Source organism: Ovis canadensis, chromosome 14, assembly GCF_042477335.2.
Source record: "Ovis canadensis isolate MfBH-ARS-UI-01 breed Bighorn chromosome 14, ARS-UI_OviCan_v2, whole genome shotgun sequence".
In the NCBI taxonomy this organism is placed as follows: Eukaryota; Metazoa; Chordata; class Mammalia; order Artiodactyla; family Bovidae; genus Ovis; species Ovis canadensis.
Genome location: NC_091258.1, coordinates 61,076,765 through 61,091,379, shown reverse-complemented (window position 1 = coordinate 61,091,379; position 14,615 = coordinate 61,076,765). Strand labels below are relative to the sequence as shown.

The window sequence follows — 14,615 nt, the reverse complement described above, 5'->3', positions numbered from 1 at the left end:
CGCATCACCAGACAGGAACAGTGCAGCAGAGTGATGACAGAAGCACATGACAAAGTGATTATGGATGAGACGGGGCAAACACAGGCTGAATGATCAGGCGCTGCGTGGAGGAAGACCTGGGAGCCCAGACAGGTTCCCCGCTCAGTCTGAGAGAGGGCCAGAGAGGGCTCTCAGAGGAGATTATAGACCCATGAGTGAACAAGAGCCCCAGACTCTGCCTTCGCGTGTCCAGTACTGAGATGAGGACAGATAGGTGTCAGGAGAGTGTTGGGGAAGCACAGGCAGAGTAATCAGACCTGAAAGGAGGGAAACCCAAAGGAGGCACCTGACCAGCTTAGGGGCCATGGGGGCACTTCCTGAAAGAGGCATATGTGAGCTGGATCTCGAAAGGAGGATGGAATAGGGCAAGCATAGGAGTAGGGGACAGCTGATGAATAATTAAAATAAATGTATTATTAAAAGCCCATAACAGTGTTATGAAGGAAATAAACTGGGGGCTAGGATGGAGAATAACAGTGGAGGAGGTGATTTAGATATGAACCCTGGAGGATAAGAAGAGCTGATGGACAAACATTCTAAGCAAACAGCAAATGCAAAAGTCCTGAAGCAAAAAAGGTGTCAGTGTGTTACAGAAGCCAGGGCCACACCCACTACTTGGCTTCCCTCCTGACATAATAGTATCTGAAGAGTCTTAACTGGGTTAACTAAGTGGTGTTTACCTTAAACAATTAAAGTTTTATGCCCGCCATCTTCTTTAATCTTGCAGTGAGGCCCTGGGACTCAAGGCCAAGAGTCTGCCCAAGATCTCTTAAGCACTTGAACCCAGTATCCCCACCACATTCCACTAAACCCAGGTTTATGCTGGAGGACTGAGAGGACTGTGGTGGGAGGTGAGGCTGGAAAGGAGACGCAGGCCTGTTCATTCATTCATACTTTCTTTGAGTCCCACTATGAGCCAGGTGCTCTTGTAAACACTGGAGCAGATACCACAGTGAGCAAAGCGAAATGTCTGACCTGTAGGAACTCACTTTCTACTATTGAGAACAGTGATGTAACTAGCATATCTGACACTGAGACTGAGCCCCCTATTCTGAGTTCCCCTGCCTCTTTATCCAAAACTTTATTCCCTTTCTTGTTCTGCTCCTGTGCCCTTCAGGATTGAAGAGTATCAAAGAAAAAGGGAATTGAAACTGAGCAGGACCCTGTTTCTTGTTTGTAGAAGAAAGCTTTGGTTTCGTAGGCCTTCCTTGAGTTCCAAAGAGTCAACTCAAAAGTTACTAATTAGGGAAGTAAGGGAATGGAAACAAAGGAAACAGGCAAGAAACAGCAGTTCAGTGATAAGACAGACTCCTAGTTCCTCCTCAAGGGATATACGTAACAATCTGACGCATATCTAAGTTTTGCTTGCAGAAACTAAGACCCCCACCCAGGTGGAGGACAGTGACTAAATGCTGACCACAGGCATGTAGACCCCAGACTGGCTGGAACCAGAAGGTTGATGAGTAAGGTTCCTGAAACATCATCCAGTTACCTCACCACCAACCAATCAAAAGAAAGTCTATGAACTAAAACCCTCACCCCAAATGTTACCTTGAAAACCCCCTCCCTGAAAGCCTTCAGCGAGATCCGTCTTTTGAGCTGCCCCTTCTCCCTGCATGCATGCATGCATGCTCAGTCACGTCCGATTCTTTTCCACCCCATGGACTGTAGCCCTCCAGCCTCCTCTGTCTGTGGGATTTTCCAGGCAGGAATACTAGAGTGGGTTGCCATTTCCTTCTCCAGGGGATCTTCCTGACCCAGGGATTGAACCTGTGTCTCCTGCACTGACAGGCAGATTCCTTACCACTGAGCCACCTGGGAAGCCTCTCCTTGCTTGCTGTCCTGCAAATAAATGCTGCACTTTTTTTTTTTTTTTGCACTTTTCTTTACCACAACCCAGTGTCAGGAAATTAGCTTTGCAGTGAAAGTGAAGTCACTCAGTCATGTCCGACTCTTTGCGACCCCGTGGACTGTAGCCTACCAGGATTCTCCGTCCATGGGATTTTCTGGGCAAGAATACTGGAGTGGGTTGCCATTTCCTTCTCCAGGGGATCTTCCCGACCCAGGGATTGAACCTGGGTCTCCTGCATTGGAGGCAGACGCTTTAACCTCTGAGCCACCAGGGAAGCTTTGCTGTATGGCAGGCCAATGAACCTACATTCAGTTCTGTAACAGCCTGTGGGGTGAATAATTTTTTATACCTCCTCCACTCTACCAAATTATTTTCAGTAATAATCATGTACGTATCATTATTTTATTTGTTCTTTAATTTTTAATTAATAATCAAAATTTAATAAATTTCCCTTTTAAAGATATTACTCAAATTCAGTAAAATATTTCATGTATGAATGAAAGTTTGTACTTATCAAATAAAAATATTATGTCTTACAGTTCATACCCTGATTCACTCTTTTGAATTTTTAAACACAAAAACTCCAAAAGAACATGTAGAATGACAATAGTTTCTCCATCTTTACAATCATTGTGCTATCCTTTAAATTTCTAATGTATTTAAATGCAAGACTATATAGAATCACAGAAATTGGAGACTCAAACTGTGCCTGATACAAGGCCAAATGATTCCAAATTGTTATGAACTTATTTTCAAAATGAGCACATAGCTCAGTCTATATATGTCAGAAGTCAACAGTATACATGAGAGTTCTCCGTATTAACTTTCCTTTAGACTGTTGTGGCAAACAGCCCCCTATAATCCCCTCTGCTTAGGTGTGAGCAGGACCTGGGACTTGCTTCTAACCAACAGAATATGGCAAAGGAGGTTTATGTTACATTATGTAAGACTGTCCCCATGGACTGAGAGACTGTCCATGGCTGGCTCTGAAAGAAAGAAGTTGCCACATTGTGAGGATTGATGGAGAAGACCGCATGGTAAGGGATTATAGGTGGCCTCTGGGAGTCGAGGGCCATTCCCACTGATAGCCAGCTAGAAAATGAAGACTGCATCCCCACAGCCTCAAATAGATGGAAACGCATCTTTTCTCAGTGGAGTCTCCAATGAGATGGCAGCACTGGCTGACCCCTGGATTGCTGCCTGATGAGGCCCTGGAGAGAGAAGGCCCAGCTAAGCCATAACTGAAACCATGGGATAATAAACAAGTGTTTTTTCATTTGTGGCTGCACTGGGTCTTCACTGTTGCGTGGGCTCTTCTGTGGTTGAGGCGACTGGGGGCTATGCACTACTTGCGGGGCACGGGCTTCTCATTGCGGTGGCCTCCCTTTCTGCAGAGCATGGGCCCTAGGGCATACGGGCTTCAGTAGCTGCAGCATATGGGCTCAGTAGCTGTGGCTCCCAGGCTCTAGGGCGCATGCTCAGTGGTTGTGGTGCATGGGCTTAGCTGCTCTGTGGCACATGGCATCTTCCCAGACCAGGAATCGATCCATGTCTCCTGCATTGGCGGGCAGATTCTTTACCACTGAGCCAACAGGTGTTGTTTTAAGCCACAGAATTTGTGGTAATTTATTCAGAGCAATAAGAAACTAATACACATACAATACTTACTAAAGGATAAGAGTAATAAAAATATCTAATTTGAAACTTACCAATATATTATTAAAAGTCAACAGTTTTAAAAAACAAATTCAACAGTATTGCATTAATTGTTCAGTCAGTAGACCTCCAAACAATTTTTTTCCTAGGGGTGGAATGATTCTTTTATCACCGATACCGTTTAGAATTTGTCAGTGCATGGCATAATATAAACTTGGCCAAATTTTTTTTCCCCAGACTTTAAACTTTTTATTTTGTATTGCATTATAGCTGATTAACAATGCTGTGGTAGTTTCAGGTGAACAGCAAAGGAACTCAGCTGTACATATACATTAATCCATTCTCCCCACATATCCCCTCCCATTCAGTCTGGCACATAACACTGAGCAGAGTTCCACGTGCTGTGGTCCTTGTTAGTTATCCATTTTAAGTATAGCAGTGTGTACATGACCTTCCTAAAGTCCCCAACTATCCCTTCCTCACCGCCTAACCCATAACCAAAAGTTCGTTTTCTAAATCTGAGTCTCTTTCTGTTTTATAAGTTCATTTGTATCATTTCTTTTTAGATTTCACATGTAGGGGATGTTGTATGGTATTTCTCCTTCTCTGTCTGACTTACTTCACTCAGTATGACAATCTCTAGGTCCATCCATGCTGCTACAAATGGCATTATTTTATTCTTTTTAATGGCTGAGTAATATTCCATCATAAACATGTACCACATCTTCAACTTTTGATCAGTTTTATTATTGTTTTAAAATTCTCTACAGGGTTGGCTCGTGGTAAAGAATTTGCCTGCCAGTGCAGGGGACACGGGTTCAATCCCTGGTCCAGGAAGTTCTCACATGCTGTCGGACAACTAAGCCCGTGCCCTGCAACTACCGAGCCAGTGCTCTGGAGCAACACGAGAAACCACTGCAATCAGAAGCTTGTGCACCACAACTAGAGAGTGGCCCCTGCTTGCTGCAGCTAGAGAAAGCCCAGCATAGCCCCAAATACATACATAAACCTTAAATAAACCTTAAAAGCTTCTGTACAGACCGTGCATCCCCTTTTTTCCTGTGCCCAAGTTGGACCATTCCTGTTTCCCTCCCTTTGGTATACCACTAGCTGGGAAAAAGACAGTAAATAAAATAAGTAAATTATATACTAGGTTAAAAGGCAGTGAGCATTATGGATAAAACACAGCCAGGTATGGGGCATGGGAGTTGCAATATAAAATAGGATTGTCAGAGAAGATCACTGCACAGGTAACATTTGAGGGAGATGAAGGAGTTAGCCCTGTTGACATCATTCTAGGGAAGAGTTTTCATGATAGAGGAACAGCTAATGCAAAGTTGTTGGGGTAGGACTGTTTGGCAGAGCTTTGATTGTCCCACAACAATGGGGAGCTATGGACAGTTTTGTTTGGTTGGTTTTTCAAGATATCTCAGCTTTATTGAGCTACAACTCACATAGCGTACAATGTACCCTTTCAATGTGTGCAATTCAGTGGGTTTTAGTACATTCATAGAGTTGTGCAACTATCATCACGTTCAATTTTAGAAAATTTCATCGTCCTCAAAAGAAGCCCCTTACTCTTTAGCAGTCACTCTCCTTCCTCCAGCCCTCTCAGCCACAGGCAACCATAAATCTATTTTCTGTCTCTATGAATTTACCTATCCTGAACATTTCCTGTAAATAGAATCATACAACATGTGGCCTTTTGTATCTGGTTTCTCTACCTCGGGCTTCCCTCGTGTCTCAGCTGGTAAAGAATCTGCGTGCAATGTAGGAGACAGACCTGGGTTTGATCCCTCGGTTGGGAAGAATCCCCTGGAGAAGGGAAAGGCTACCCACTCCAGTATTCTGGCCTGGAGAATTCCATGGACTGTATAGTCCATGGGGTCACAAAGAGTCAGATACTGCTGGGTGACTTTCACTTCACTTCTCTGCCTTAGCATGTTTTCAAGGTTCATATATAGGTACTTAATTTCTTTCTATTACCAAATAAGAGTCCATCATATGGATATACCAAATTTTATTTATCCATTCATCAGTTGATGGGCTGGGTTTTTTCCCACCTGTTGTCTGCTATGAACATTCATGTACAGATTTTTATGTGAACATATGTTCTCAACTCTCTGGTACACTAAAAATAGAATTGCTGGATCATATGGTAACTCTAAGTTTAACTTTTTAAGGAACTGCCAGGGGCTTCCCTGGTGGTCCAGCAGGTAAGAATCCACCTGCCAATGCAGGGGACGCGGGTTTGACCCTTGGTCCTGGAAGATCCTACATGACTCTGAGCAACTAAGCCTGCAAGCCACTACTGAAGCCCACGCCTAGAGCCCCTGCTCCGCAGCAAGAGTAGCCCCCAGTCCCGTCAGCTAGAGAAAGCCAGTGTGCTGCAAGGAAGACCCAGCACAGCCATAAATAAATAGAGCTCTATTTTTTAATAAATCTTAAAAAAAAACCCTGCCAGACTGTTTTCCAAAGTGGCTGAACCATACACATTCCCACCATCAATGTATCAGGGTTCTGATTCCTCCACATTCTTGCCAGCACTTGGTATTTTCTATTAAAAAAACGATAGTCCTCCTACTGAGTGTGAAGTGGTATTTCATTGTTGTTTCGATTTACATTTTCCTGATATTAATGATGTTGATCACCTTTTCAGGTATAGACTCTAGTATATCTTTTTTCTAGAAATGTCTATTCATGTCCTTTGTCTAGTTTTAAAATGGGTCGTCTTATAATTGAGTTACATGACTTCTTTCTTTATTTTAGATACAAGTACCTTATCAAATAGATAATTTGCAACTTTTTATCTCGTTCTGTGGGTTGTCTCTTCACTTTCGTGAAGTTCTTTAAAACAAGTTTTAAATTTTGATGGTGTCCAATTTATTTATTTTTTTCTTTTGTCGCTTTGCTTTTGGTGTCATATTTAAGGAACCATTGTCTAGCAATGGATAATCTTAGGCAGGGGAAGGACATGGCCAAATGTAAGGTTTTAAAAAAATTGTTTGTTTATTTATGGCTGCACTGGGTCTTCGTTGCTGCTCCTGGGCTTTTCTCTCGTTGCGGCAAGTGGGGGTTACTCTCTCGCTGCGGTGCCCGGGCTTCTCATTGCAGTGGCTTCTCTTGTTTCCAAGCACAGCCTCTAAGGGCATGCGGGTTTTAGCAGTTGCAGCACACAGGCTTAGTTGCCCCATGGCATGTGGAATCTTCCTGGACCAAAGATCAAACTCGGGTTCCTTTCATTGGCAGGCAGATTCTCAACCACTGGACCACCAGGGAAGTCCTGCCAAATTTAAGTTTTGAAGTGCTTTCAATTAAGGTGGGAAGACTTGTGAGGTAAGAAATTTCTCTGGTCACCCTCGTTAAACGTGCAAACTCCACCCTCCTCCATTTCTCATTTTCTGCTTCATATTTCTCCATAAACTAATCATATTCTAACAAACTGTGTAATATACTATACTTACTTATTATGTCACCACTTGTCTCCACCTCATGGAATGTTGACTCCATGAGGATTAGGCTTGTGTTTTGTTCACCACTCTGTCCTCGGTGCCCAGGGAAGTTGAGCAGGGGGAACCTGGTGATCACCGGGGAGACGAGAGAACCCTTGGATGCTATCTGGCATAAGGAGACTGATTTGAAGGGGAGAAAGAAAGGCGGCGAGGTGGCGGGGAGGGGTGGCTAACAGCTCAGATGACATGATGTCAAAAGAATATTTGTTGAATAAAGCGAATATGAACAAATGGATACATGGGTGACTGAATAAATGAAAGAGGGGTCAAAAGACCTACCGTGAGTGCTATGGCTTGACCTTCCTTTGCAGAGTAGGTAGCACAGGGCCTCCCGCACTGTCCCTGGCAACCACCAGGGGGCGAAGACAGGCCGGGTCCCCGAGAGCCCATCCCGGTACCCGCCCCGCCCCGTCCCGGGGATCCAGGTCCCGGGAGCCCCAGCCACTCTGCAGGGCCTGGGGCTCCCGGACCCCGCCCATACCTGAACCAGGAACAGCCGCGGGCTTCCCGAGGGCGCAGCCGCAAGTCCTCGCGCTGCAGGCGGGGAAACTGAGGCCCGGGGCGGTCGGGGCGGGGCCGGCCCCCCTGCGAGTCCGATCCCCCGCCCCCGGCCGGCCCCGCCCCAGCCCGTAAGAGTCCCCCTGGGCGCCCGGCGAAAGCGCACAGCGCGGCGCCGGGGCCGGGGCCAGGACCACGATGGCAGCTCAGCGGCTGGGCAAGCGGGTGCTGAGCAAGCTGCAGGCTCCATCGCGGGCCCGGGGGCCGGGGGGCAGCCCCGGGGGGCTGCAGAAGCGGCACGCGCGCGTCACCGTCAAGTATGACCGGCGAGAGCTGCAGCGGCGGCTGGACGTGGAGAAGTGGATCGACGGGCGCTTGGAGGAGCTGTACCGCGGCAGGGTGAGGCGGAGAGGGGTGGGGGGCACAGACGGGGAGACCCCGGGGGAGGGAGAGGGGGACCCTGGTTGGTTGTTCTCGCTGATGCACCCTGATGCAGCCTCCTTCGCACGGGAGAACGCAGCCCCCTGGACTCCTGGGCCCCGCCGTCTACCTTCCATGACACTCTGCTTGTGCACACAGACACACACTTGGGTCCAAACTCCCGGCTTTAGCATGTGGGAGCTGGAGTGACCTTATTTGGAGAAAGGGTGGGGGCAAGGGGGATGTCTTAAAACCAAACATAGACGTGGTGTCTGGGGGAGATACAACCACAGCATACAGCAAAGGAAGCATTGGCATTCACAGACAGGCTGTGACGCGCTGCGGCCACTCGCAGACACAGTGACAGAAGCAACAACTCCACACGGCCTCCCCGGGTCACAAGAGGGGGGCGCTTACAGATCAGCCTATGTGACTGCCACAGGCTCTCCCAGTCACCCCAACCCAGGCCACGGCCACATGCAGACACAACACGGCTATACCCACACAAAAGGACTCTAGTCATGGCTGTCCACAGATGTACAGCAAAGCTGTAGCAACTTGCAGACACTGCAAGCTACAACAGCTACCTCTGACACCCAGTGATTCAAGTAACGACCATCCATTATCTCCTAAAAGCAAAAAAACGATAATCACTTTGCAAGCGCAATGATAGATGCTGCAGCCACGCACAGACATAAAATAACAGAAATTATAGCTACACCCAGACAGCAAACTGCGTAAGCCATGGGCTCCTCCGGCCACACAAAGGCAGAAACTGCATCTGCCCATGAACACACACGGCATATGCTACAGCCTCCACTGCTATCTCTTGGGCTACAGACAGACATGACATTTCACTGTCTGTAGTCACATTTGTACAACACACGTGCTGCAGAGCACGGTCACAGGTACACACACACACACACACAGGATGAGATACTGTCCTCAGCACAGCTCGAAGCTGGGAGACGCCACAGCCCCTTGCAGTGACCCGAGGTCCCTCTGTCCTCAGACACGTGTGGGCTCACACTGATGGACAGTGGCTAGTGGTAGGTGGCATCAGCTAGCCAGACTCTCAGGGACACAAGCTGTGGTCACTTATTGATTGACCTATGCTGCAGTGAGACAAACGCAGCCAAGCCAGAGTCACCCACCTCCACCCTTAGGACCGCAGACCTCTGACACAGAGAACATCACACACACACATGGCACATCTCTGCATCCTCCCGTCGGCCCTGGTCTCAAACACAGAGACTCATATAGGCGGTTTACACCCTTACAGACACTCCACGCCACACACCATCCCCCGACTGCCCGGGCCTGAAGCCCACAGTGGAGTCAGTCGGATTTTGCTGGAGGAGGAGAGACTGTAGCCTCTGGGATCTCTTTGCTCAGACAGCTGGGATCTGTCCCCCACAGGGGTACCGAGCCAGCCTGCATTTGGCCCTTTGCCTCAAGAGGCCACCCAAGGGTCCCCCTCTTGGCCGCTCGAAATTGGCTTGTGACTTATCCCACCCACCCACCTTGGGGGCTTGAGGGTTGTGCTAGGGCCCCAGGGGGTAAGGGGCCATCCCTAGCAGGCTGTAGCCTGCCAGCTTCCCTCCCCTCCACCTAGTGCTTAAACTTTTCCTTGAAAGGACAGAGCCAGCCCCTCTCCAGAATCCCATAATCTGACATTCCAAGACTCGACCAGGCCTGCTTCCCACTGTGGGAACCGGAGCCAAGGCAGGAGTGCAGTGCCAGGCCCGAGACTCCCGGGACCCAGGGGCCAGGATCCGAGCTGGTACAAGCTCTGGGGCCTCTGTCAACCCATCTGTCATCCTCCCCCACCCTGCCACACCCAGATGTCCCGCCTCGGCGGTGCTGTCCCTGACTACCACGTTATTGCTCCAGAACCCGCCAGCTGGGCCCTGGGGCGGCTGGGGCTCCTCCGGAGCCTGGGACAAAGACAGGGGAGGGAGGGAAGGGACCCTGACTGCCCCTCCTTCTCCGCTCAGGAGGCAGACATGCCTGATGAGGTCAACATCGATGAATTGTTGGAATTAGAGAGTGAAGAGGAGAGAAGCCGGAAAATACAGGTAGGTGGAAGGGAAAGCCGCACCTAGCCCCCTCCCCTGCATCTCCCTAAAAATCGTATCAATAATTAACGGGTTTATTGAGCACTCCCTCAGTGCCAGGCACTGTTTCAATGGTTTTAAGCTTTGTAACTTATTTAATCTTCACAAAATCCTCCAAAGGGGCTGTTATCTCCATTGCACTACTATCGCTACTATTATCTCCATTTTCAAAGGAAAATGACTCCCAGAGATATCTAATCACTTGCCCAGGGTCACACAGCTCAGCAGGGGCAGAGCTGAGAGTCAGAGCGCAGCAGAGCGCACGCAGTGCCCAGCTTTTCCGGCCTCCGTGCTCTAGAGGGAGGGAATGCTTTGTGACCTTCTGGCCCTCTGTGGATCCAGCGCTGGTTGGGAGCTGAGTGTCTGGACTCACCTCTAGCCCCCAGTAGCTCTCTAAGATGCCCAGATCTATTTCTTCCCTTGAAGCCACGTGGGAAGTCCACCTGGACGTCCATCTGTCTTGCTGCCTTGGGGCTTTGCTGGGTTGGAGGGGTGTAGGTGTTGGTCATTTACTAATTTTTTTTTTTCTGTTGGGGGTTGTTTAGGGACTCCTAAAGTCGTGCACAAACCCCACAGAGGTGAGTTTTCTGTCCCCCACTCTAGGCCCTGTTCTGTTCTCCCCACCCGTGGGGGTGGGCTCTGGGGAGGAGGGAGGAAGCTGGCAGGGCCAGGACCCGCAGAGGGAACCCTGGGGGCCCTGCGTCTCCCAGGGCCCTTTCCTCATCTCAGTGGTGTCCTTTGTCTTCCTCACTCCTGTCCCTCTCTCCCCATCTGCTGCCGGGGCCTCCATTATCTCCCCCTGCTGAGACACTCCCCCATCTGTCTCCTGTCTCTGCCTCTCTCCCCCGTCCCTGCCTGCAGCACCCTGGGGCTCCCTTCCCCACCTCTCAGGGGCCCCCCAGCCTTCCAGGCCCTGAGCGGCCCAACCCCTCCCACTTCCTTCCCGACTTTAAAAGGGAAAACTATTCGTGTTTCTCTGACCAGCTCTGGGCTGCCTGAGGGACAAACGTCACTGTGTGTCTGTCTGCCCTGGAGCCGGCTCAGGCCTCTGGCCCCTGGGGACCCTCCTGGTAATCTCTTGGCCTGAGAAATAGCCCCATGTCGCCCCGTGGCTCTGTTTCTTTCTCGGGCCCCTGGTTTCTCCTCCCACCTCTTCTCTGCACCTCTCTCCATTTCTGTCTCTCTCCCTGCCTCCGGTCTCTTCCTTTCTCTCCCGGCCTGTTCGTCTCCATCTGGAGCCTCTGCCCCTCCTTACCTCCACCTCCATCCCCTCTCACTGGCCAGAGGGCAGGAAAAAGAGGGGTCCCAGGTCGGAAGGGCTGGGCTGGCCAGGGGGTGCCCCCACCCATCCCTGTGTTCTCAGCACCCTCGCCCCGTCCTCAGGACTTTGTCCAGGAGCTTCTGGCGAAGCTGCGAGGCCTCCACAAGCAGCCAGGCCTCCGTCAGCCCAGCCCCTCCGGCGACGGCAGCCTGAGCCCCCGCCAGGACCGAGCCCGGACCGCACCGCCCTGACCCCCTCTGGCCTCCGTGACCTGCTCCGTCTCCCCGCCACCCAACGCCGCCGTCCTGGCTTGTTTATAAGTCGTATTTAATGGTTCCGTAACAATAACATCGCGTGCCTGTTTTTCCTCTCCCCGGTTACTGTGGGCTTCCCTGAGCGCCTCCCCCCACAGCCCTCTCTCCCGCTGCGTCTCCCCGGCTCCTGCCCCCACAGCTGGCCCGGACAGATGGAGAATAGCTCCTCAGCCAGAGAGCATGAGAACAGGCCCTGCTGACCTTCCACCCCTGGGGTTCACATCCTGTCCTCGCCTCCCCCAGCCTTGGCCTAGCCCCAGCCAGCAGGCCTCCGTATGTGGGCAGTGGTAGAAGGGGGGTGCTGTGGGGAGGACCACCTGTGGACCACCGCAGCAGAGGCCCAGGACCGAATGTGCCTGCTGTGACCGCAGCGTACCCGGAACAAACCATTCATCTTCTCCATAGATTTTATTGCACATTCATTGAATGCTTTTATCCCGGGGTTGGGAAGATCCCCTGGAGAAGGAAATGGAAAGCCACTCCAGTATTCTTGCCTGGGAAATTCCATGGACAGAGGAGCCTGGAAGGCTACAGTCCATGGGGTGGCAAGAGTCGAACACGACTTAGTGACTAAACCACCACCATTGGATGCTTAGCACTGCCATTGGTATTGAAGCCACAGAGATAAGCAGAAAATGGCCCCTGGTGTCAAGGTGGTGGGGAAGGAGAGCCTGCAGGCGGGAGATTAGAGCAAAGTGTGCTGAATGGTTCAAGATACTTGGGAGCCTAGGGAGTGGGAGGAGCGGTTCTTGGGGTGGTGAAGAAATCTAGGAGTGCTTCCCGAAGAAAGTGACACTTGGGCAGGGCTTTGAGGGATGTGTAGGAGTGTGCGTGAAATGGGTACCCATATTTGAGGACTCTGAACTGGTGGGTGACGGGATTAACACTGGGGCTGAGGAGGCTTCCCTGGTGGCTCAGACGGTAAAGCATTTGCCTGCAGTATGGGATACCCAGGTTCAAACCTTGGGTCAGGAATATCCCCTGGAGAAGGAAATGGCAACCCATTCCAGTACTCTTGCCTGGAAAATTCCTCAGATGGAGGAGTCTGGTGAGCTACAGTCCATGGGGGTCGCAAAGAGTTGGACACTACTGAGCAACTTCACTTTCTTTCTGAGACAGGGAAGATAACACATAATTGGCAGGCCCATCTATCAGTCAGAATAGACAAGTCCTCCAGAACTGAAACAGGGAAGCCGATTGGGCTGGGGCATGCTCATGCTGGGGAAAGGAGGCCCGGAAGAGTCTTAGAGGAAGGGCCAGGGTATCAAGTGAATAGCAGCTATTTATCAAAGACTGTGGAAGTATTTCATTATTATAACAATAGTTTTGTTGTACCATCAGTCCCAGCCATGTACAATCAGGAGATGGGGGTGTGGCTGTGTTTAGCCCTGGGGTCAGGCCAGAGCTGCTTTGTGACCCTCTGGCCCTCTCTGGATCCAGTGCTGGTTGTGGAGCTGAGTGTCTGGACTCATCCCTAGCCTGGAGGGGCAAAGCACCTCTCCCATCTCACCCCTACTAACCAAAATTTGCGCCTCAGCCCCCATGCCCATTCAGTGCCACCCAGCAGCCCTGCCAAAATTAGGCGCCCATCTCAGGGGTCTGAGTTCTTGTCTGGCAGGAAGAGAAGCTGACCCTGGAGAAGAGGAATATCCAGGAGCCCCTGGTCTGTCCAGCCCTTCAGGTGACCCTGCTGTCCCTGTGCAGACAGACCTCAGGCTTCCAGGGCCTCTTCTCCTCCACACAACCGGGTACAGAGTGTGAGCGGGGAGCCCCTCCGCCCAGCAGCCACATGAAGTCTTGGGTGTGCCAGGTGGCCTCTCAGTTTCCTCGTCTGTAAAGTGGGGACTTCACCCATGAGGAAACTGAGGCCCAGACAGTGATGTCAGTTGCCCCAAGTCACTCAGCTGGGAAGTGGTGCTGGCTTTCAGTCCTAGGCATTATGGCTCCAGAACCCAACTACTTCTTCACTACAGTGCCCTTATAAGCCATAGCTTTAGCATAAATTGCAGTTCTTCAGGGGCAAGAAGAGGTGTACTAATTCATACTAAGGTGCAAGTGACTGCTACCAGCTCTCTGAAATAGCCTATCCAAAGGGCAATGCAGGGAATTCCTTGGTGTTCAAGTGGTTAAGACTCCATGCTTCTAATGCAGGGACCGAGGGTTTCATCCCTGGTCAGAGAACTAGGTCCCACATGCTGTGTTGTGCAGCCAAAAATTTTTTTAAAGTAAAATAAAGGGCAATACAGTTTGAGAACGTGGCTACAACAAATGGATCTGGAAGCAGCATACCATGGTGGGTAAGAGCATGACCTCTGGGGTTAAGGCCTGGATTCAAAGGCCATCTGTTCTACTTCACAGCTGTCTGGTCTAGTGCAAATCACTTAACCCCTCTGTGTCCACATGCTTCAAGTGTTCACATCTGTAAAATGAAGGTGATGATAATAGTACCTGCCTTCCAGGGTGGTTGTGAAGTTTAAATGCATTGATCATAGACTAGCGCCAGGGCACATAATAAGCTTTATGATCAACTTTATCATTGGGGGGAAGACTGAACCATTAGCTCCTTACAGCCACCATCCCTGGCCAACAAAATGTCCTCAGGGACACTGAGTCACAGCCCCTCCATTAAGGAAAAGTCACAAAGGACACAGTGTACCTGGCCTACCAGGCTTGCATCATTGCCACACTCACCTCACACTGCCTCCCAGGCATCTGTGATCTTGTTTCTCACTTATCAGCCAAATAATACTTTTTCTCACTTTTAAAAATTTTGGCTTCATCTCTCAGGTTGTGGGATCTTGGTTCCCTGACCAGGGACTGAACCAGGGGGTCAGCAATTAAAGCAGAGCTCAAACCACCGGACCTCCAGGGAAGTCCCTCTTACATTTTAGTCTTCTTCCACCTTGCTCCCTCCATGGGCTTCTTCTGGCTTCAGAAGAGAAACCC

At 50.2% G+C, this 14,615-nt stretch overlaps 1 protein-coding gene, 2 long non-coding RNA genes and 1 other non-coding gene across 4 annotated transcripts; 1 reads left to right on the top strand and 3 right to left on the bottom strand.

Moving 5' to 3' along the window:
- Positions 1-2,093: 2,093 nt before the first annotated feature.
- Positions 2,094-2,165, bottom strand: TRNAW-CCA (transfer RNA tryptophan (anticodon CCA)). The gene has a single exon. It is a non-coding gene; the product is annotated as a tRNA-Trp (tRNA).
- Positions 2,166-6,429: 4,264 nt separating this feature from the next.
- On the bottom strand, positions 6,430-7,248 carry LOC138418815 (uncharacterized). The gene is made up of 2 exons (XR_011248723.1): positions 7,012-7,248; positions 6,430-6,830 (listed from the first exon to the last, which is right to left on the bottom strand). It is a non-coding gene; the product is annotated as an uncharacterized lncRNA (long non-coding RNA).
- On the top strand, positions 6,797-11,703 carry PPP1R14A (protein phosphatase 1 regulatory inhibitor subunit 14A). The gene is made up of 4 exons (XM_069550678.1): positions 6,797-7,956; positions 9,975-10,055; positions 10,640-10,672; positions 11,478-11,703. Exons 1-4 carry the CDS (start codon positions 7,756-7,758, stop codon positions 11,604-11,606), a joined length of 444 nt encoding a protein of 147 aa, XP_069406779.1. The 5' UTR covers positions 6,797-7,755; the 3' UTR covers positions 11,607-11,703.
- On the bottom strand, positions 8,104-11,439 carry LOC138418828 (uncharacterized). The gene is made up of 3 exons (XR_011248738.1): positions 11,350-11,439; positions 8,565-8,606; positions 8,104-8,188 (listed from the first exon to the last, which is right to left on the bottom strand). It is a non-coding gene; the product is annotated as an uncharacterized lncRNA (long non-coding RNA).
- Positions 11,704-14,615: the final 2,912 nt, after the last annotated feature.